This window comes from Eremothecium sinecaudum, chromosome VIII, assembly GCF_001548555.1.
Source record: "Eremothecium sinecaudum strain ATCC 58844 chromosome VIII, complete sequence".
In the NCBI taxonomy this organism is placed as follows: domain Eukaryota; kingdom Fungi; phylum Ascomycota; class Saccharomycetes; order Saccharomycetales; family Saccharomycetaceae; genus Eremothecium; species Eremothecium sinecaudum.
In genome coordinates this window covers 715,633-736,983 of record NC_030899.1, presented here as the reverse complement: position 1 = coordinate 736,983, position 21,351 = coordinate 715,633, and the positions used below count along the sequence as shown (strand labels likewise).

The following is a 21,351-nucleotide window of genomic DNA, read 5'->3' as shown; positions in this document are numbered from 1 at the left end:
TAGATTATTAGAAGAAATATCTAAAGACTTAGTATTAACTGGATATTATAGGTCTAAAATATTTGGTTTCCGCTGGATGTTTTTGGCTTCATGACTGCCACTAAGGTACAAAGCTGAATAACACATATTGTGATATTTGAGCAGTGAAGAGGTGTAAGAAGTGGTAAAGGAGAGTGACAATATATCAGTCAATTAAATTTATTAATAGATCAAAAAGCCATAAAAAATGATATTTGGAAATGAGTTGAATATAATTTTGAAAGTTCTCCTTATGGTGATAATAAGTACCCTTCCAATTGATGCAAGAGGCATAGACAGGTCTTTATTAGAAAAATTCACAACTGGGAGGTCAGAACAGGAGCTTCATAATCAGCTACTTAATCCAATACTAGAATCTGCCCAAGAGTTAGCGCTTAGGACCTTCTATTGTGAGGGGGACAATTTTACGAAGACATTTGTAAGATTGAAAGCGCTTGAGCTTACAACGACTCCAGCAGACATGAAGAAGTTGCTATCTATGGGCTCAAGAATGCCTCAGAAGTTTAAGCGCAACACACGAGTACCAGAGAATTATCCCTATAGCTGGGAGGAAGCAATGTCATTTTCAATCATTGCCGCAGCTGAAGAAGCGACAATAGCTGACATGATTGCTCGGGAGATGTGTGGGGAAGAGTTCTCTGCCTCTGAAATGAATGAAGCTGATATGAAACTCCTAGAACGTCCATTTATTGACGTTGCTAATGCCTATGTGGAGGCTATCAAAGCACTAAGACAAACGTTTAATCAACCTGGAAACGTTAACGTTGAAGTATTTAGAGACTGGTTAAACGATTGGTTCGTCCAATCACCTTTAATGTTTCGCCAGGCGTTATATCAGGTAAGACAATCTGCTGTGCGAATGGCCAGTGATCGAAAATATCGGCGGTATTACATGAACAGAATAATGACAGGTATTTGGTTCTATGTGGATATTACTATAGCAGCTCAAAAACTCTTTGGGGAATACCGCACGGGATTTGACGATGTGTACCCAGAGATGTATGATAAGTTTTTGCATAGTATGAATAGCACTTTCATTGAGGATTTTAACAGCTTCTATCATCGCCCAAGTTTTATGTTAGAATCACCAACGGACGGTCCACCAGGCAATGTCACAAACAGAATGCTTGAATACTCTTTCCGCGGAGTTTTTGCTTTGAGAGAGCCAATGAGAACTTGCTTTCTTGGGGTCATATTTTCCTCAATGCATGACTCGTGTTTTAGGTCAATTGTGAACACTGGTCTGCAAGAGATGATTCTAGTTTATAAACTAATTACGATGTACTTGTCGATGAAGAGTGCACAAGGACAGTGAATCGGATACTAGATATCTCTGTAATAGAGTAATGTTTTTAATAGATGTAATTGTAATATTTATGCTTAAAGATTGCTAACTATTTTTGCAATATCTGTTACGGTATCGATAATATGTGGCACGACAGTTTTGTAAGAAAACTTAGATAGTAGCTCCTGATCAACTTCAGCTTCTTTTAGGTCAGATATATAAGCTTCAAAATAGCTCTTCGATTGTGATCGTAGATATTGCAACTTTTTCTTTATCAAGCTTTTCAAGGATTGATCCTTGACTTTCTTTAATGAGTCCAAAGTCTTCAATGTCATTAAATGTGTCAGATACCCATGAACAAGTTTCCAATTACGTTCATTTGAAAACGATGGCATTCCATCAAGCATATCAGTAATCTCTTTTACTCTAACTTCTTCCATATGGGAATAGATTTCACAAATAATATCGTACGCCCATTTTTCATATACTGTATGCGTTTCCATGTTCAGGGTTGTTTTTGATAAGATCCTGTCAACTAAAGTGTTACGACCACCAACAGTAATACACTCTAACATTAGCGTTTGGCATATTTGGGAAGTAACATAGTCGTTATTAATATTCATGTATTCGGTAATAACATCATTCTTGCTCTCAACATTACCCACAAAGTTTGTTACGAGACTAAAATCTCGATTATCAGCCCAATCGCCGAATTTACCGTCGCCAAGCTTCAGCAGTTCTTTATGTAAAGTTTTCAAATGAGAACTTTTTTTGTCATTAAATAAACGCAAAACTTTATGAGATTCAGCAATATTCATCCACCTCATTAAAGAGCGCCGCAGCTGGTCATATAACGAAATCATTCCCGGTATTTTCGTGAAGGAACCTTTAACGAAAGCAACTTTAATCATATCTGGGATACCGTGTAATGACTGATAAACTGCAGATTCACTACCAGAAAGTTTCTTTCTCAGATAATCATGGTTCTTGTTAGGATATAACGTAGAGTACCTGGTGTAAATAATGTGGTCTACTACATCAACTTGAATATTTTTAATGTTCAGCGCCATATAGTGTTTGTGTGCTAAAGGAGCAATGCCTAAGTACTGGTAGAGGACTATCAGCCATATTCTGGTATCATAATTAAAGGGGTCTTCAGATTGATATGATTCTAATATAGAAACAGCAGTCAGAACCTTGGATAAAGTCATAAGTTTTGGATCAAGCAAATCATTTACAACCTGTAGTACAAGAAATGAGCAGCTCGAATAGTCAGTGTCTGGTTTGGCCCTCAAAGTAGATTGATATTTTATGAATAGTTCCATACATTGGTTTGCATAAGTTGGTCCCAAAATTTTAACCAAGTTTGCATCATGCTGAAGTCCGGACTTATTTTCAGCAAATATGGAAGTAAGCATATCTTGATTTATGTATTTCATGTAATGTGATATATCAACAGGACAACAGGGTTTATCATGAAATCTGCTTAGGTAGTGTCTTAACGCAGAATCAGAAACTTTACCCTCGTAAACCACTGAAAGTTCCAGGTAAGCAAGAGACCCATTTCTCGTATTAGTAAATAAACCAGAAATCTCATTCATAGGTTTGTTCAATTTGAAACCGGCATAAATAAGATGTTTTAGTAGCAAAATATCATCAAATTGCTTCAACAGTCGTACACATGTATCGAACAATTGATCGTATTTTCCAAGCAATTTCAGATTTCTGACAAGTAAATCCTTTACATAGAGATCTAAAGATCCCCTGTCTTTATCCATAAACTTAAAAATCTCTTCCACAATTTCAGCAGAATGTTGTTCTCCTAAGAGTTCGCACAGCTGAGAGAATATAACTACTTCCTGTTCATTTATAGGAGGCTTCAGATTGCTCAAAAGCTGATAAGAAAGTTGCAAATATAAATGCCTGTCTTTATTTTTGAATGCATCAGGATCTGTTTTAAACCAAGACAAAGCAACAACAGCATTCCAGATTTTAACACCTCTGGAGTCCGAAACATAACGTGGAAGTTGGAACGAAGACCTATTCATATACTCAAAATCTAAATCCGCCAATGACCGTTCAAACCACAAATAGCATAAATCTGAACTAGGATATTTAGTTATAGCACGCTCATATGGAATTAGAGGTGAGACTGGGCTTTTCAATTCAACTAAAAAGTTATGCAGTAATTCCAAAGAACTAGCATCATTAGCCTTAGTCGCAGTCATTTCCAGCAACGGTGCCAAATTATTCTCATAACTATACTTCCCAGGAGATTGCCTGAACTTCACATACTGGTCCAAAATTTTCAAGTATGTAGACGATGGTAGCTGAGATAATAGCTTTCCAACATTAGTACGCGCTTGCTTAAAACGTTCAGCCTCAATTAAGAGAAAAATCTCTTCACAATGTTTATTCATTCTTTTAAAATAGTAATAAACAATATTAAACCTTGTTAACCTTAAATAGATTCAATTCTTGCAGTATATTGCATTATAAGGACCAAGGGGAGCTGCACAATTTAGTTTTCAATTTTAATTGTTAAAAGGCGAATAGTTGTAAACCCTCAAAGACAACAGAACCAACTTGATAAAAGTAGCGATAGCCCACGCGGAAATATAGACCAGTCTTATTGACGATGAGATATTAATCTTGGTATAAACTTATGTTATGTTATTCTGTTTTAACGGATCTCTGTTGTGTATTTTCTATTTCTTTAATTTCTTTTTTTTTTTGGGTTCAAAGCGTGAAAATTTTTAATGCGATGAGATGAGGTCCTTGGCTACACTCATTACAACCTGTTATATTTGAAAAGAAGTGCGGGATGTCGAGTATCTATAAGGCCCTATCAGGAGCCAAGGACTCCAAGAAGAAGAATGCAGACAAAAATGAGAAAAATGCGTTCATTAACAAGCAACGTACGTTGTTAATCACCTCCAGAGGTGTTACTTATAGACATAGACATCTAATTCAGGATTTATTCAAGCTAATGCCTCATGCTAGAAAGGAACCTAAATTAGATACGAAAAAGGATTTAGGCCAGTTGAACGAGATTGCAGAACTATACAATTGTAACAATGTTATGTTTTTTGAGGCTAGAAAGCATATGGACCTATACCTATGGATGTCGAAACCACCTAATGGACCAACAGTAAAGTTTTATCTTCAGAACATACACACTATGGATGAATTGGATTTTACCGGTAACTGTCTAAGTGGTTCTAGACCTGTGTTATCGTTTGATTCCAGGTTTGAGTCTTCTACGCACTATAAACTCATTAAGGAAATGTTCATCCATAGTTTCGGCGTTCCTCCACAGGCTAGAAAGTCTAAACCTTTTATTGACCACGTTATGTCGTTCAGCATAGTTGACGACAAAATTTGGATAAGAAACTACGAGATTTCCCATTCAGCAAGAAACAACGACGAGTACGAAGATAAGACCGACGAGGAAGACCTTTCTTTGGTTGAAATTGGGCCACGTCTAGTTATGACTCCAATCTTGATCTTGGAGGGTTCTCTAGGCGGACCAAAGATATACGAAAACAAGCAATATGTTTCTCCAAACTTGGTGAGGTCTCAATTGAAACAACAGGCCGCTAAGGAAGCTAAGGCCAGAGCTGACGCAGCCGTCGCTAGAAAGATCAGAAAACGGGAAAACGTCTTGGCTGTGGATCCACTATCTAACGAGGCCATTTTCAAAGACTGAGGCAAGCAATATATAAGTCAAAATGTATATTATATCATCTAATTTTTTTTCTATCTGGTATAACATCGTTAAAGTACTTAAAAAGGGTATAAAAAGATCAATGCATAAACTTACATAGTTAAACACCCATTATTCCTTCAAATGCTTAGCCAAGTACTCACTCACGAACTTGTCCTCCTCTTCAGATGAAGCATTCCAAACCTTCTTTGGCTCAGACTTCTTGAATGGGTTTGGAACTGCCAACAAAGCAGTTGCTGAGATGGTACCAATGGCCAAATAGTGTGAAGGAACAGATCTACCAAAAATCGTGTAAGCGGAACCCATTTTTTCCCAGTATGTCGTATAGCAGCTACACAATCACTCCTCTTCTAACTGTTTAACAGTTAACACTTCGTAAATATATTTTTTTTTGTCATAGTACCGAAGCCGACCAATCATATTGCAGTATACCGAGCACAAGTCTGATCTGTGAATCGCTTCCCACGCACCGTGAAGCTGGCTGGCTCCTTAATCCACGCAACAGCAGACCACTGGCTAGTACCTCAACTACCGTCTGCTGCTACCCAAGTTGCTGCTCGCTCTGCTGCTCGCTCTGCTGCTCGCACAACCGTATACGTACGAGATATTATGTCGTACAAAACGACGGATACATAATCGTCCGAGACATGTGCCCCGCACGTGCAATATGAGCCCTTAAAACCCGGCACAATTCGCCTAATTGAAATGCAGCCGAAACTCACCCGTAAACCGTCATGGTTCCCGCCCCGAACAACGTGCCTCGTCGCCAGTGACTGCCAAACCATTGTCAGGGCCGACATTCACGCCGCTCCTTACAGTATGTACCATAAGGATTACGGGTTACGAGTACGGAGACGATTATGCTACAGTTTCGAGTTCAATTCAGATGAATTATTAGCGAACAGATCTTTTTACTTCTTCAAGCTTCCACTCCGACCTCTCGAACGGAGCTTTTCAACGGACTTAGATGTAATACGTAGGATTGACTATACGTCAGAGTTTTCTTATTCATACAGGTCGATGGTTCATAAAAGAATATTTCATTCGTACAAGATTGCCGTACGTTAACAATTTTTTTGCTTAATAATTAACAGCGACTTTAGATAAGGTCTTAGTAACGCCAGCCAGACATAATATCTTGCCCGTATGATCGCGATACCTAGTAACCCGATGTAAAAATAATAGTACTATTAATTATGTATAGGATTTTACCGTAAGGAGTGAAGAGGCTTATGCATAATAAAGGAAACCACACCACCAAAGACAAACTTAAAAATTTTTCCACAGAGTCCGTTATGTACAGATATATATTAAAATTAACCATTAACTCATAAGCTTTAAGGCGGGACAATTTTTTAAACTGATAGGGTCTTAAAAAACTTACCAAGACCTGTACATCAATAACAATGATTTTAGTCTTGACAAGAAGGCTGTCAAAAACAGTGCGATTGGTCATATTCACTATATTGTGTTGTATACTGTTTTTGACCGCTAATCACATCATCAAATCTGGTATACTAACTGATAGTTGGGATTTTATACCAAGTCATTTAACTGGTGATAAGTCGGGAATACCTCAAGAACCAGCTAAACCAGATGCATATGCTATTCATGAAGATCAGCGACCTTTATCAGACGATTTAAAGTATGAAAGGCAGGTGAAATTACACAAGTACTTTGAAAAGGTGTTTCAACATATAAAAGAGTTTTCTCCTGTGGGCAGAAGTAGTAAGAAATACGGTAAGGGGTGTAGGTTAGATGAGAATGTTGTGGGGAGACCAGATAGTGTTGATAGGTGGGATTTACTTACGACCAAGAATTTGGGTCAGTGTTTGGAAATATCGAAGTCAGATAGAGATATGTTGAAGAAAAAGCACAACAGTTATGTTAATGCTATAAGCCTTTTATCTCTCCCAAAGGGTGCTTACCAGGGTCGAGGTATTGTGACTGTGGGTGGAGGTCAGTTTAGTGTTTTGTCATTGGTGATGATTAAAATGCTAAGAAAGTTAGGTACTACCCTTCCTGTGGAAGTTCTAATCCCTCCTGGCGAAGAAGGCGACGAACAGTTATGTAAACAGGTTTTCCCGGAGCTAAATGCTAAGTGTATTTCACTTTCTGATGTTTTGCCGGCATCTGTTATTAGTAATTTTGCGTTTAAAGGATACCAATTGAAATCTTTAGCTATAATTGCGTCAAGCTTCCAAGATTTATTGCTCCTAGATGCTGATAACATCCCAGTTGTGCCTCTAGATAACATTTTCGATGCCGAGCCGTACAAGTTCACAAAATTGGTGCTCTGGCCAGATTTCTGGAGAAGAACAACGAGTCCGATATACTATGAGGTTGCAGACATACCGGTAGGTCCTGAGAGAGTTCGTAACTGCATGGATGATTTTACACCGCCATCTGTATACACTGAATCGAGTGATCTTGACAAAGTACCTTTGCATGATCTCCAAGGTACAGTTCCTGATGTTTCAACCGAATCTGGGCAAATATTGATAAACAAATATTACCATCTGCCAACAGTTTTGTTGTCTTTATATTATAACGTCAATGGGCCTACATGGTACTACCCAATGTTTTCGCAGAAGGCCGCAGGGGAGGGTGACAAGGAGACGTTTATTGCTAGTGCCAACTTTTACGAACTGAAATACTACCAGGTAAAATCCATTCCTGGTGTTGAGGGCTACCGGATTGACGGTAATCCAAGTAATTTCCGTGGCGTGGCTATACTCCAGCACGATTTCCGTGAGGACTACAAAGGCTATATGAAAGCACAAACGCATGCGAAAGAAAAATACCTTGAGTCGGCTACATTGGACCCAGATTACTCATTAGAAAAACTTTATAAGCAATACTTTGGCAATGGAAAGGGCGACGATATTCCATTCATGTTTGCACACTGTAATTTCCCCAAGTTTGAGCCTTGGGTGTTGTCTGCGCGTGACGATTTGATAGAGAATGGCCACCATATTCGTAGTTTCACTTCATTGGACAAATTACAGAATTTCGACTTGGAACTAGAGGCATTCGATATCCTCAACAAATATATCTGCCAAGAGATGGTGGAGTTCCAGTATTACAAGAATCTTTCGGTGGAGGAACGAACAAAAATGTGTCAATACGTAAAAGACCGTTTGAGATTCTTGAAGGAGACTCACGAGAGTGCCACAAATGCAGTAGATAAGGATAATAGATAGAAATACTCGAAGAACCAAATAATGTTGTGATGAAAGCGATAGTCATTTGACACATTAGGAGAAGTTGCATATAGAATGATTTATTCAAATATTATGTAGGACATTTGAACGTAACGTAATTCTTCGCCGACCATACCAAAAAAGCATCATATAGTCCATTGTCGCGCGCAATATAACGCCATGTCATCATCTTCTTCTTCCTCATCACCCACAAGATACAAAAGCCTAACAATGTTCCAAATAAAAAGGCGCTATTCTATGCTTTCTCCAGTGAAGTTGCGGTTATTACTTGCTGCTACTTTCTCACTTCTAGCTTTTATTTCCCTTATATCAACGTTTAACACGACTCCTTATGACCTACCATCTCCCTTGAAGGAACGTACTCGTCCGAGACCACCTCAAGTTGAAGGATTCGAAACTAGCGAAGCAACCAATGATTTAGAGTCAACGGCTAGTATCGTAGTTTCACCCTCGAGTAACTCGAGTGATGATAGAAAGGACGAAAAGGATCAAAATCTGCAAACACAATTTGATCCGGTCGCCGAGTATGAGAAATTTATGAAGAGATCTCCCGTGGTAGTATATTCTAAATCATATTGTAAATTTAGTCTACGGTTGAAAACTCTATTGCATGAGAAGTACTCATTTACTCCTCACTATATAGTGGTAGAATTGGATAAACTGGAAAACGGCGCAGCACTACAAAGTTACATTGCACAGCAGACGGGAAGACGTACTGTTCCCAATTTAATCGTGAACGGTGTTTCCCTTGGCGGCAGCGACGAAATCGTTGCTCTTCATGAGGAAGGAAAATTACTTGATCGATTACAAGAAAGCAGCGATAGCAAGTTTGAAGTTCGCCTACTAACTACTTAATAAACACTTAGATATTATAAGAGAGAAGAACAAATTATTTTTTATTAGATCATATTCAGATATCTGTTTTACTGATTGTGCATTGGTTATTCCAGTCTCTAAACTGACGTTTACTTGTAGAATTTTATATCGTTATCTTTGTTTTGTGGAGTTGGATTATATGTCTACTAGTACAAGTTCTCGGCTAGTACTAGTAAAAGCTTCGAACACAAATGCAAATCCAAGTTAATAACATACAGTGTGTTGCTGCATGGTACTGGGATGTGCCAAAAGAACTAAAACGCGATAGTCTTAATGATGAAGATGAAGAGGATGAAGATGTATGCGGTATTTGTCGCGCAAGCTACAACGGAACGTGCCCAAATTGTAAACTACCGGGAGAAAAGTGTCCTTTAATAGTAGGGAGTTGTCACCATAATTTCCACGTACATTGTATATACCAATGGCTAAATACGTCTACCTCAAAGGGACTTTGCCCAATGTGTAGACAGGCATTTTCTTTAAGGGACGGGATTCGAATAAACGAGCCACATATAGAGAAGTTCGATAAAGTCCTTATGAAAGCTAGGCAGCAGAATGTTGTAAGCACAACAGGAGTTGCTGGAGCAGTGGATCAAGACGATGTTATGATAGATCAGGAGTTTATCAGGTAGTTATCACGTGCATACAATATTTAGATTTAATGAATGGAGTTTGGCCAGAAACAAACGCATAATGACGACTATGTAGCTAATTACTAAGACAAATTGTGTTACTCCTGAAATAATTACTTGATAAAAGATGTAAAGCAGTTGATAGAACGATATTGTGCGTCTGTTTCTTATTGGATCAGTCTTGTTTATAGATGTTTTTCCGGTGGCAAAAAAAATTCCAAAGCTTTAAAAACGTTGTTATAAAATTCATATTAAATATGAAGAACAAGTCAAATATTTGTATCTATTTCAAGCTTGGAAAGTAGTCAAATTTGGTATAATGAGTGTTCAAGTCTTTGGTGATCAAGTTACGGAGGAAAGAGCAGAGAATGCTCGTATGTCTGCGTTCGTTGGCGCTATAGCAGTCGGTGATTTAGTCAAAACAACACTGGGCCCAAAGGGTATGGATAAACTACTACAAAGTGCATCAAGTGATTCATCATTGATTACAAATGATGGAGCTACTATTTTAAAGTCAATTCCTTTGGATAACCCAGCTGCTAAGGTTTTGGTGAATTTAAGTAAGGTCCAGGATGACGAAGTTGGTGATGGAACAACTAGTGTCACGGTATTGGGTGCTGAATTATTACGAGAGGCAGAGAAATTGATTGATCAAAAAATTCATCCACAGATTATTATAGAAGGTTACAGACTTGCATGCGATGCGTCTTTGAAGGCGTTGGAGAAGACTGCTATTGATAACTCGAGCAATGAAAGTAAATTCTACGAAGATTTGGTTCACATTGCGAAGACCACGCTTTCTTCAAAGATTTTATCACAAGATAAGGAGCACTTTTCTAAATTGGCGGCAGATGCCATTTTAAGATTAAAGGGATCGACGAATTTAGAGCATATTCAGGTCATTAAAATCATTGGTGGAAACTTATCGGACTCCTTCTTGGATGAAGGATTTATATTGCCAAAGAGATTTGGCAGTAGTCAACCTAAGAAAATTGAAAAGGCCAAGATTTTGATTGCTAATACCTCTTTAGACACAGATAAGGTTAAAATTTTTGGCGCTAAATTCAAGGTCGATTCTACCTCAAAATTGGCCCAATTAGAAAAAGCTGAGCGTGACAAGATGAAGAACAAGATTGAAAAGATTTCGAAGTTTGGTATTAACGTTTTCATCAACAGGCAATTAATCTACGATTATCCAGAGCAACTTTTCACAGAAATGGGAATCAACTCCATCGAGCATGCAGATTTCGAAGGTGTAGAAAGATTGGCTTTGGTAACCGGAGGTGAAGTTGTTTCGACTTTCGAAAACCCGGAAAACTGCAAATTAGGTGAGTGTAACTTGATTGAAGAGGTAATGATTGGAGAGGAAACTTTTACCAAGTTTAGCGGCTGTAAAGTCAGTAATGCTTGTACGGTAGTCCTAAGAGGTGCTACTTCACAAGTCCTTGATGAGGCAGAAAGATCTTTGCATGACGCTCTATGTGTCTTATCTCAGACCACCAAAGAGCCAAGAACACTATTAGGTGGTGGTTGCGCGGAAATGATTATGTCCAAGGCAGTCGATACTGTTGCCCAAAACGTGGACGGAAAGAAGTCTTTGGCAGTGGAGGCTTTTGCAAGAGCTCTAAGGCAGTTACCAACTATCTTGGCTGATAACGCTGGTTTTGACAGCAGCGAATTAGTTTCCAAGTTGCGGTCTGCTGTTTACAACGGTATGACTACCAGTGGTTTGGATCTAGACAACGGTGTGATTGCCGACATGAAAGAACTAGGAATTGTGGAAAGCTATAAATTGAAAAAAGCTGTTGTTAGTTCTGCATCAGAAGCAGCTGAAGTGTTACTGAGAGTGGATAATATTATACGCGCCAAGCCAAGAACTGCAAACAGAAACCAAATGTAAGATAGAAAGAGAGATTAATTTTTTAAAAATTTAACGATATGTAACAGACATGTAAGTATTTAATACAAGATTTAACATTTTTAAGCCATCTTATTGTGACTTAGTACGCTTTAAGAATATCACAATTAAAACCGTCTGTATCTTAGTTTTGATCTACTTTAGTTTGCTTTACCTAAAGTTGTGAATTTCTTGACGTAACTGTTGCAATTCCGACCTTCTATTGGCACTGTACTGCTCCAAAACCGAAACCTGCGATTCAAGACTATCGATGTCATCGTTTAAACCAATTAAGTTAAGTGCGGATGGAGCGTCGGAAGCTTTGGAAATTTGATGCTGTTTAAACTTCAAAAGCTCCTCAAATTGTGATTGTATTAACTTGAATTTGGATGATGATTGCTTAATGGATGACGTCTTCGCAACTGCTTCAGCAAGCTCTTTTTCCAAATTAGCAAGCTCTTTTTGAAGACTCAAGACCTCCCAGTCAGTGCCCTTAGTTGCGGAATCGTTACTTTCTTTATTGCCCTCAGTTCTTTCCGACCCCGAGTTGCGCTGAGAACTGTCTGACTTTTGACTTTGGCCTTCACTACGGTAATCAGTGGATTGACGCTCTTTGGAAAAAACATTATTGAGACTAGTTGGAACAATAGTTGGTATCTTAACTCCTATATCGTTCCGCTGTTTTAGTATATGTAGCACGTAGAGCACAGGATCTTTGTCTATAGTTGAAAAGTTCTTTGGATTTACTAGCTTCCACACTTGCTCAATATCACGGGAACTAACATTATGAAACTGAGAATTAGCCACAGATGACAATGAAGAGAATGTAACCCCGCCGTCCAATGAAGAACGGCATTGTTCATAAAGACTCTCGTACCGTACTTTATCCGACGGCGAAATATACCATTCCAGCTCTGGGGGTGAGCTGTTGCCGGCATCAGACCTCTCATAGGACCCAGATCTTCGTTCATTTGCTGACTCCCGTTTTTTCACTAGGTCCGCCTTCGACCCAGGAATCAACCAATCAGGTAGCCGGTCAGGAACGGAATCCGTATTGTGGTTAACCATGTCAAAAATCAATCGCATACAAATCACAAACTCCTCAAAGTCCAAGTTATCGTCATCATCAATGTCCGCAAGAAACCATATCTTATTCAAAATGGAGCTGTCTAGCTTGGAATTGTGGAGAATTGGCAAAACCTGATCATGTGTCACCTTATTATCTTTAGGCACCAATCCCGTAAAGATTTGCCAATACTTCTTGATCTCAAACTGCTCTAACTTGGGCATTTCAGCTACACCTCCACGATAACTCAGAATAACCGATACTTTCAAGCGTCGAATTGCTCTCTCCCACGTCTGCTGTTCTACTTGTAAGTTTGAAAAGGGGCGGAAACAAAACGCATCGCTAAGTGCCGTTACCCTGCCACACAACTAAGGCACTTTAAGAAGCAGAACGCCGCACAGCAACCAACTCGCCACCGACCGCGACCTTCTGCCACAACGCCAAGCTCTATATATGCCAGAGGCCAGCTCAGAGGCTCACGTGATATATGTCACATGACCGTTAACCCAGAAGCTTTTACGTCATCAATTAGCACATGACTCGTTTAGCCGGTAGATCTGCATATCATGTGACCAGCAGATCGTCGAACTGCCAATAAACTTACAAATCATGCCTGTAATATCCATAATATCCTTTAATCCTCATCAGTACGCTTCATTCTTGGTATTCATCCGCGAAAACTGCAGCGATAGGCAGATATAAGGTTTTTGCCTGCCTATAAAACCTCGTATGCGTAAATACTGGCTTCTAAAACAGAAGTCGCGTTATAAATACAAACTGGTAAATTTCGCGAATAACAGGAAAAATGCTGATTGTTTCCGTATTAGGAGCAAAAGTATTGGTGCCACGGCCATCATTCTTACCTATGGGAGAGGTGACCGTATTCTGTGCATCTGGGGGCTCTGCGATCAATTTGGTCGCCTGCTAACTTCATATTATAAGAACTAACGGGACAGAATGTTATTAATTTATTCAGACCGGCATAGAACTACAACCTTGTAAGCGTAGTTTCTTTGGCGATAAGTAAGTTAGTTGCTTAATCACTGTTCCTCATAAGCAGTTTATGCTATTGGCCTTCTGTTATAATATAGGGCCTGTCATGTCGCGCCTTCTGCTTTTAATTACGCTGGTCACAACTTTGGTAGTGTGTGAACCTTATGAAGCATTTCCTGTATCGACGCAATTTCCAGCCGTTGCTCGTGTTGGACAGCCTTTCAGTTGGCAACTTTCAAATGATACTTTTAAATCTAAGAATGGCATCTCGCAGATAATCTACGAGACTTTTGATCGGCCAGATTGGCTATTTTGGGACAGCGAGAAACGCATACTAAGTGGTACTGTTGGACCGGAGTTTCTGGACGGTGAGGATGTTAAGTACTTTACTTTTACTCTACAAGGCACTGACGAGTCTGATCAGCAGACTTTGGTTAAGTCTTACCAGCTGGTAGCAACTAGGAATCCTGGACCGCAGTTGAACAGCACGTTCGACCTCCTCCAAGTTTTGAGAACCCATGGGCCAACCAACGGTAAGGATGCTTTGAAGTTGGCTTCTGGTGACAAGTTTGATTTGTCTTTTGACAAGAATATATTTGTAGCTGAAACTGACGCAGCGCAGCCTAAAGCTTTCTACGGACGTTCTACCCTATATCATGCTCCTTTGCCATCATGGTTGAGATTTGACGAGAGTGGGTTGAAGTTTAGTGGTGTTGCTCCTGCTGTCAATTCCGATATTGCGCCAGAATTGGATTATTCTTTTACTTTAATTGCATCCGATCTCGAAGGGTTTGCTGGGGTTGAGCTTAAGTTCGAATTGAGTGTGGGGGCACATCAGCTTACTACTAAACTGTTAAATACACTTGCTATTGACGTTGCTGAAGATGGCTCGTTTAGCTACCCAGTTCCTTTTGAGAATGTGTACTTGGATAGCAACCCCATCCAAGATTCTGATATTAGGTTAGTACAACTTGAGAATGCTCCATCTTGGGTGAAATACGATGACCATAAGCTCATGGGCAAAATTCCTGATGAATCTACAGAAGCAAGTTTTTCCATATCGATTTATGATCAATACTCTAACGTTGTCTATATGGACTTTTCTGTGAAAGCGAAGCAGGAAATATTTGCAACAAGCTTAATACCAGACGTGAATGCCACTAGAGGATCTTGGTTTGAATATTATTTATCCCCATCGCAATTCAAGAACAGGCAAGAAACTAAAGTTTTGGCTGAATATTCTGACGCTACTTGGTTAAGTTTCCAGGATGCTAACATGACCTTCCACGGAATGGTACCGCAGAACTTCACAAATATAGTAGTGCAACTACGTGCGGAAAGAAATGGTATACAGCAATCATTGAACTTCAACATAAAAGGCGTAAACGGTCCTGATGAAACTCAAGTTTCAATTGTCCAAAGTCCTCCAACTACAGTACCTAAACCCGAGACTAAAACTTCTAATATTGGTCATACAATTGCAATTGCATGTAGTATCACAATCCCAGCGGTCCTTATATTGCTGTTTGTTCTCTTGATGCTATTGAGACGATCGAAGGCTAAGGATAAAAGGAATGCGGGTGATGTTGAGAAAGACAGGAAGCCTATAAGTTCACCGAAACTTGGAAACCCAGCGAATCATCCAAACCCCTTTCTTGACACTTACCCTGAGAGCCTACCTTCTAACGAGAAAGCTGTAAATCCTTTTTCAGATGAGGCCAACTCAATCGAAAGCGCTAAAAAAATGGCCATGCTAGATGCCATGTATTTAGAAGTCAATTCCTCTGGAAGTTCTCTCAACTATGAGAAAACTGAATATGGTAACGGTGGCGTAGCTCCAGTTCCACAAAGTGGGTCTGATTCAACTACAACTACAGTTATGGTAACCCCCGGAAGTAGTCAACTTGACAGCGCAAGTGGGTTGGGAGACCAGCAAAAGTCAACAATGTACTATAATGACGAACCTTCAAAGCGCAAGTCATGGAGATGCCCATCTCATATGTCCAAACAAAATAATGGGCTTCAAAAGAATCTATCTGGACCAAGAGATAGCTATATGTCTCTACAAACAGTAACCACTGCAGATTTATTAAACACAGAAATTGAATCTACTAACGTTTTAGTACATGATCCTAATAAGTCTACATTGCCATCAAGGGATTCTGTGTTTGTCACAGCACAGAATAGACAATATAGGCAATTGCCAAGTAGTCCTATTACACGTACACCACTAATCGAGGTGCACGATAGTAAAAATTACAATACTGACACAGATATTTGCGACCTGCGAATCTCCAGCAGTAGCGGTGGTTCCGATTTTATTCCTGTAAAAGAGGGTGACACTTACCAGTTTACGCCTAAAGAGAGCCATGACGGATTCTCAGGCAGGCCGTCTAACACAGGCAAGCGTAACACCAAACGGTTGGTGAATTTGGTTAATAGAGGTGGTGTTGATGTCAATAACGTTGACTCCATAGGTCAAGAGCCCGAAAGAGACTAGTAATAGATATGCATTGCAAATAGGGGTTTTAGGAATTTATATGTTATTAATGAGTTTTATGCTTTCTAGGTATTCAACTAGTGGCTATTTCGTAATATATATATCGAAACCACTAAATATAGAGCAATCAAGCGTGAAGAATATTATCTAATCGAACGATTTACAAGTGATGAGAAAGCTTCGAGAAACTGTTGCCTCGTTTCCTAGTCGTCACTTTCGGTGGATTAAAATTTTTTAAGTGTTCTTCATTCCCTTGAACACATCAGTATGGTAAACTGTGTCCTCCGTACGTCTTCTGCCGTCGAGATACTCAATCATTTCTGAATAAGTTTCTGGAACAACAGTGAAAGAGTCTGCAACATTCTTGTTAACAGGATCGCTTGGGTTAACAGAATCCTTAACTGCAAAGAATGAGAAAACAAATGTACCTGACTGCGTCTTCTTCTCAGAAGCCAACTCTTGGACTTGAGTGCTAACCTTAACCTGGATCAAAGTACCTGGGCTTGAAAGGATGGAAGATGGGTCCTCGGATACAGTGTTAAATGGTGGTGCTTGCAAGTTAGCGAAAGTGTTCTTTTCTGCCTCAGTTTTATGCTCAACTTTACTTGGTGAAGTCTCGGATACATCCTTAGGTCTTACATCCTCAGTGTACACAACTTTAGCATCCATATGCAAGATCGAGCCCACAGGAACTGGAGCGCAGAAAGTGGTTTGGTCCAAACAGAGGAAACGTGGTAAAGTATGAGAAGCAGATGATGCAGCACAGTATGCTAACTCGAATGTTTGTCTCATCAAATAACCACCGAAGATCATGTAGGAATGCCTGTTTCTGTATTGTGGCTGCATAAACATGGTAGACTTCATGTTAGTGTCTTTCATGAAAACGATGTTCTTAGGTTTTGGTTTCATTGCTGCAATTTCATTTGAGGCGGTCCAAATTCTGTGCATCATATTGGACTCACTTGGGTATGGGGAGTGGAGATACAAATTAGCTTTTGATGCTCTTAACCTCTTTCTTGAATTACGATTATCAGCATAACTGAAGTCAACCAGCTCCTTATTGGTGGAAGGAATCAACTTATTAATCATGAACGACTTGCGAGTTTCAGGATCTTTCGCAACAAATGTGAACCAAGCCGACAAAATTAAGTCTTTGTCCTGGAGATTTTCTTGTGTAACTGTATCAGGGATCTTACCATTAAGGGCGTGTGCCTTGATTTCAATTTCCATGGAGGAGCGTCCTGACCACACAACTGCCCCTGACAACACCAAATTGAAATCTTTGATACTTTCCAAATTCTTCAACATGTAAATACGATCAACAGAAGCTGTAACGATGATAGGCTCTGCAGGAAAAACATGACGGTATGCAATTCTTCCTGCCAAAGCATCCAAATCCTGGAAAATTTGACCCATACGCATCCGCCCAGCTGCATTACAGTAGAAGTCTGCAGTAATAGGATCATCCTTAAAAGGAAGCTTTAAGTAAGAGAACGACTGTCTCTGGTTCTTTGAAACAATTTCATTGTGTTTAACATTCTTGTACAGATAAGAATCAATGATATTACCATTTGCCGCCTGTTTCTTACGCTCTTCCAAAGCGTTTAACCAAGTGGCCTTATAACCTTCACCAACTGTAGATTTCCAGTCCATTAATAGTCGGGAGAATTCGTACCCATCACACATAGTAGTGGCTTGGGCATCTGGCTGATGCACAGCCGTTTTTGACTGAGCTTCATTGCTATCTAAGTTTCTGAGTGAACTTTTAGCTCTGATAACGCCTTGCAACCTTTTAGCACAGAAATCTTTTGAAATAATACGCGGGAACGTTAACATAGTTTTACCAATACCGATTGAACAGTATATATGACCATAAACTCTTCTCTAAGGTACGCTTTGTATATTGCGATGAGTTTGTTTAAACAATGGAAAATGTTTTCGATGAGGTGAAAACTTTGTCAGGGCGGCGCAGATAGTGCCGCGGTTGTTAGTAGAAACGCTTTATATGAGAAGGACCAGAGCAATACAATTCCAGTTCAAAGCACTGCCATTCGGGATTAAGATGATAAAAACTGTTCAGTTTTGGCCTCTTGTGGCCTCAAAGGCCCTTGGTATCATTTCGTATATAGTGACAGTTGATATTCTTAATAAAGTACAGTAGAGAAGTTGATATTATAAGAGACAGTGGTCGGATGTTTCTCCAATCCTATTCGATACGTTTTCTTCTATTATTTAGTCAGTTTTTTTTTGAAGAGTTTGCTTGTTTTGCATTATTGGTAGCGAACGTGGAGCGCCGACGGCTTTTCTTTTCGCTGTAAAATACTTGACCAAGTGTTTATAATATAGCCATCTCAGAAGTTTGGTACAATATACTTAATATTCTCTAAGGAGGGCAACAAAGGATTGCGTATAATTGTTTAAACTAGGTGTAAGACGTTGGTTGATAGTGAAGGACTGTAAAGTTGCAGGAGCATAAGTCTGGGAAGTTAACGAGTTGGGCTTGAAGCATGGGTATACCGGAAGAAAGTTTAGAACGAAAACGAGAGCGCCAAAATGCACTGTTTGCAAGATTGGATATTAATGGTACGGGAAAGGTAGACCTGGATACGCTTCAAAGTGCTTTGAATTTATTGGATCATCCTTTGCGTCAAAATCGTGAGGCTGTAGAGTGTCTGTTTAAAGCACTTGATTGGAACAAGGATTCGTTTGTAGATATAGAGGATTTCCGACGTTATATGGATGTTGCCGAGAATCAAATCAAGCAGGGATTCGAACAGATAGACAAGGACTCGGATGGTAAGATATGTGCGGAAGAAATATCAAACTATCTAGAGCATGCGCGGGTAGCGTATGTTGATGGAAAGACTAGCAACAGGTTCACCCAGTTTATTCAATGGGCGTTTTTACAGCGTAAGTCCCCTAAGACACAAGTTGATAGTAGCAATGGCTATATTACATACGATCAATGGAGGGATTTTCTACTACTGATGCCCCGGAAACAAGGCTCCAGATTAAACACTGCTTATTCGTATTTCTACTTATTTAAAGAAGATGTGGATTTGTCCTCAGAGGGTGATATGACGCTCATAAATGACTTTATTAAAGGATTTGGCTACTTTTTGGCAGGAGGGTTTGCAGGTGTCATATCTCGTACTTGTACTGCTCCTCTGGACAGAATCAAAGTTTTTCTTATTGCCAGAACGGATCTGGCTTCAACGTTACTGAATTCGAAAGAGTCACTGGTCCACCATAATCCGAGGGCCGATATTTCTAAGATACGCTCACCCATCATAAAGGCTGCGTTATCGTTATATAAACAAGGTGGTTTACGTGCGTTTTATGTGGGAAATGGTTTAAATGCAATAAAAGTGTTTCCAGAGTCAGCAATTAAATTCGGTTCTTTTGAACTAGCAAAGAAGCTTTTAGCCCCCCTTTCGGGAGTTAAAGATCCTAGTGAGCTATCAAGATTTAATACCTACGTAGCAGGAGGTATTGGTGGTATCATGGCACAGTTCGCTGCATATCCTATTGACACGTTGAAATTTCGCATCCAGTGTGCACCATTATCTAAAACTATGAAAGGTACACCACTTCTTATGAAAACTGCGAAGGATATATACCTTGAAGGAGGACTTAGAGCCTTCTATAGAGGTTTTTTAGTTGGGATAATGGGCGTGTTCCCATATGCTGCATTGGATCTCGGAACGTTCTCAGCATTGAAAGCCGCTTACATCAAACATCAATCAACTAAATTAAATATCAATGAGGATGAAGTTTCTCTAAGCAATTTAGTTGTCCTGCCGATGGGTGCATTCAGTGGGACAGTTGGTGCCACGGTTGTGTATCCAATTAATTTGCTAAGAACGAGACTGCAAGCTCAAGGTACATTTGCTCATCCACATCGGTATGAAGGATTTAGAGATGTTTTTGTAAAGACCGTTCAAAGAGAAGGGTATCAAGGATTGTACAAGGGTCTATTGCCAACTTTAGCTAAAGTTTGTCCAGCAGTCTCCATTAGTTATTTGTGTTATGAAAACTTGAAAGGGCTCATGAAGCTAGAGTAACATTACCATTACTTTCAAGAGAAGGTATACATTGCATTGAAGCCACCTGTCGTATAGAAATAATAACTTGTTATTGAACCTATAATAGCTTTGTCATTTAACAAACGAAGTGATAACCTGTCAATATTCTTAATATCTTCGAAGCTATCAATGGCTTTATTATTTCTATACCTATTTATATTTACAATTATTTATAATCTACACAAAGTAAGAAATACTCCTTGAATACAGTATACCTTGCGGGGATTTATTCGCTACTTTCTTCATAGATCGTATCAGTGGTCGATTTCGGCAATAGTATTCTTTCAAAGTACTGGCCAATTATAATTGGGCCCACTTCGCACCCAATTAATGGCATAAATTGGACTTCAGGAGGGTCAATGGCAAACCTAAGATTTTGATTACGTGTGAACTCATCATTGTGGCATATTACCCAATTAACACTTCTATCTAGTGAAACTTTTTCTTCTTTGGTATTAACCGCCGTCATGGTACGCCCTAAAGTTAAATCAATCGCATCTATACAGGCTTCAAACGTAACGCTACCGGGTCTAACCGATGGTAATGTTTCTATTCTTCTTAATAGATCATTTAATGCCGCTCGAAGTTCATCAAAGACCTGGCCTTCTATTTCATTAGCTGTAGTTTCTTCATTGGCGCCATGGACCCAATCAGAAAAGTCTAGAACGTACCTCTCCCAGACCTGAATCGAAGAAGGTTGATCGACTTCAGTCTCTTTATTCCTTATAATATTCAGGTTGAAACATCGCACGTGCTGCAATTTGCTTAGGACATCAAGTATTAGCTCATCTATGTAGTCCTGTAATTCGGGGTATCGATTTATAGGCATATGGCGAGGAAGGTTGAACGCTTGATATGTGGTCCAAGCAAATGATTCCTTCGGATATACATTTCTATAGTACAAAATTGCATTTATGAAGCATTTCAAATAAATCCGAAGCCACCTTTCGATATCTTCGTTCATGTTTAATATGTAGTGTGTATTTATCAAACAATGCGATATATTTTACGTTTTAATTGCTTTAGG

General features: G+C 39.4%; 13 protein-coding genes across 13 annotated transcripts; 8 read left to right on the top strand and 5 right to left on the bottom strand.

Annotated features, from left to right (window-relative positions):
• Positions 1–226: 226 nt before the first annotated feature.
• Positions 227–1,354, top strand: AW171_hschr84912 (HHR084Cp; the record flags this gene model as incomplete). The annotated part of the gene is made up of 1 exon (XM_018134360.1): positions 227–1,354. One exon carries the CDS (start codon positions 227–229, stop codon positions 1,352–1,354), a length of 1,128 nt encoding a protein of 375 aa, XP_017989849.1.
• Positions 1,355–1,419: 65 nt separating this feature from the next.
• MDM20 (Mdm20p) lies at positions 1,420–3,744 on the bottom strand (the record flags this gene model as incomplete). Its single annotated transcript, XM_018134359.1, has 1 exon — positions 1,420–3,744. The coding sequence occupies one exon, from the start codon at positions 3,742–3,744 to the stop codon at positions 1,420–1,422; it is 2,325 nt and encodes a 774-aa protein (XP_017989848.1).
• A 404-nt stretch (positions 3,745–4,148) lies between these two features.
• Positions 4,149–5,033, top strand: BRX1 (ribosome biogenesis protein BRX1; the record flags this gene model as incomplete). The annotated part of the gene is made up of 1 exon (XM_018134358.1): positions 4,149–5,033. One exon carries the CDS (start codon positions 4,149–4,151, stop codon positions 5,031–5,033), a length of 885 nt encoding a protein of 294 aa, XP_017989847.1.
• Positions 5,034–5,162: 129 nt separating this feature from the next.
• Positions 5,163–5,357, bottom strand: ATP19 (F1F0 ATP synthase subunit k; the record flags this gene model as incomplete). The annotated part of the gene is made up of 1 exon (XM_018134357.1): positions 5,163–5,357. One exon carries the CDS (start codon positions 5,355–5,357, stop codon positions 5,163–5,165), a length of 195 nt encoding a protein of 64 aa, XP_017989846.1.
• A 1,100-nt stretch (positions 5,358–6,457) lies between these two features.
• Positions 6,458–8,254, top strand: MNN2 (alpha-1,2-mannosyltransferase MNN2; the record flags this gene model as incomplete). Its single annotated transcript, XM_018134356.1, has 1 exon — positions 6,458–8,254. The coding sequence occupies one exon, from the start codon at positions 6,458–6,460 to the stop codon at positions 8,252–8,254; it is 1,797 nt and encodes a 598-aa protein (XP_017989845.1).
• A 180-nt stretch (positions 8,255–8,434) lies between these two features.
• AW171_hschr84907 (glutaredoxin) lies at positions 8,435–9,130 on the top strand (the record flags this gene model as incomplete). The annotated part of the gene is made up of 1 exon (XM_018134355.1): positions 8,435–9,130. One exon carries the CDS (start codon positions 8,435–8,437, stop codon positions 9,128–9,130), a length of 696 nt encoding a protein of 231 aa, XP_017989844.1.
• Positions 9,131–9,342: 212 nt separating this feature from the next.
• On the top strand, positions 9,343–9,783 carry APC11 (anaphase promoting complex subunit 11; the record flags this gene model as incomplete). Its single annotated transcript, XM_018134354.1, has 1 exon — positions 9,343–9,783. One exon carries the CDS (start codon positions 9,343–9,345, stop codon positions 9,781–9,783), a length of 441 nt encoding a protein of 146 aa, XP_017989843.1.
• Positions 9,784–10,102: 319 nt separating this feature from the next.
• On the top strand, positions 10,103–11,683 carry CCT2 (chaperonin-containing T-complex subunit CCT2; the record flags this gene model as incomplete). The annotated part of the gene is made up of 1 exon (XM_018134353.1): positions 10,103–11,683. The coding sequence occupies one exon, from the start codon at positions 10,103–10,105 to the stop codon at positions 11,681–11,683; it is 1,581 nt and encodes a 526-aa protein (XP_017989842.1).
• Positions 11,684–11,851: 168 nt separating this feature from the next.
• On the bottom strand, positions 11,852–12,970 carry END3 (End3p; the record flags this gene model as incomplete). Its single annotated transcript, XM_018134352.1, has 1 exon — positions 11,852–12,970. The coding sequence occupies one exon, from the start codon at positions 12,968–12,970 to the stop codon at positions 11,852–11,854; it is 1,119 nt and encodes a 372-aa protein (XP_017989841.1).
• Positions 12,971–13,809: 839 nt separating this feature from the next.
• Positions 13,810–16,239, top strand: AXL2 (Axl2p; the record flags this gene model as incomplete). Its single annotated transcript, XM_018134351.1, has 1 exon — positions 13,810–16,239. One exon carries the CDS (start codon positions 13,810–13,812, stop codon positions 16,237–16,239), a length of 2,430 nt encoding a protein of 809 aa, XP_017989840.1.
• Positions 16,240–16,473: 234 nt separating this feature from the next.
• AW171_hschr84902 (HHR074Wp) lies at positions 16,474–18,075 on the bottom strand (the record flags this gene model as incomplete). The annotated part of the gene is made up of 1 exon (XM_018134350.1): positions 16,474–18,075. The coding sequence occupies one exon, from the start codon at positions 18,073–18,075 to the stop codon at positions 16,474–16,476; it is 1,602 nt and encodes a 533-aa protein (XP_017989839.1).
• A 671-nt stretch (positions 18,076–18,746) lies between these two features.
• On the top strand, positions 18,747–20,303 carry SAL1 (Ca(2+)-binding ATP:ADP antiporter SAL1; the record flags this gene model as incomplete). Its single annotated transcript, XM_018134349.1, has 1 exon — positions 18,747–20,303. One exon carries the CDS (start codon positions 18,747–18,749, stop codon positions 20,301–20,303), a length of 1,557 nt encoding a protein of 518 aa, XP_017989838.1.
• Positions 20,304–20,550: 247 nt separating this feature from the next.
• Positions 20,551–21,288, bottom strand: REV7 (Rev7p; the record flags this gene model as incomplete). Its single annotated transcript, XM_018134348.1, has 1 exon — positions 20,551–21,288. One exon carries the CDS (start codon positions 21,286–21,288, stop codon positions 20,551–20,553), a length of 738 nt encoding a protein of 245 aa, XP_017989837.1.
• Positions 21,289–21,351: the final 63 nt, after the last annotated feature.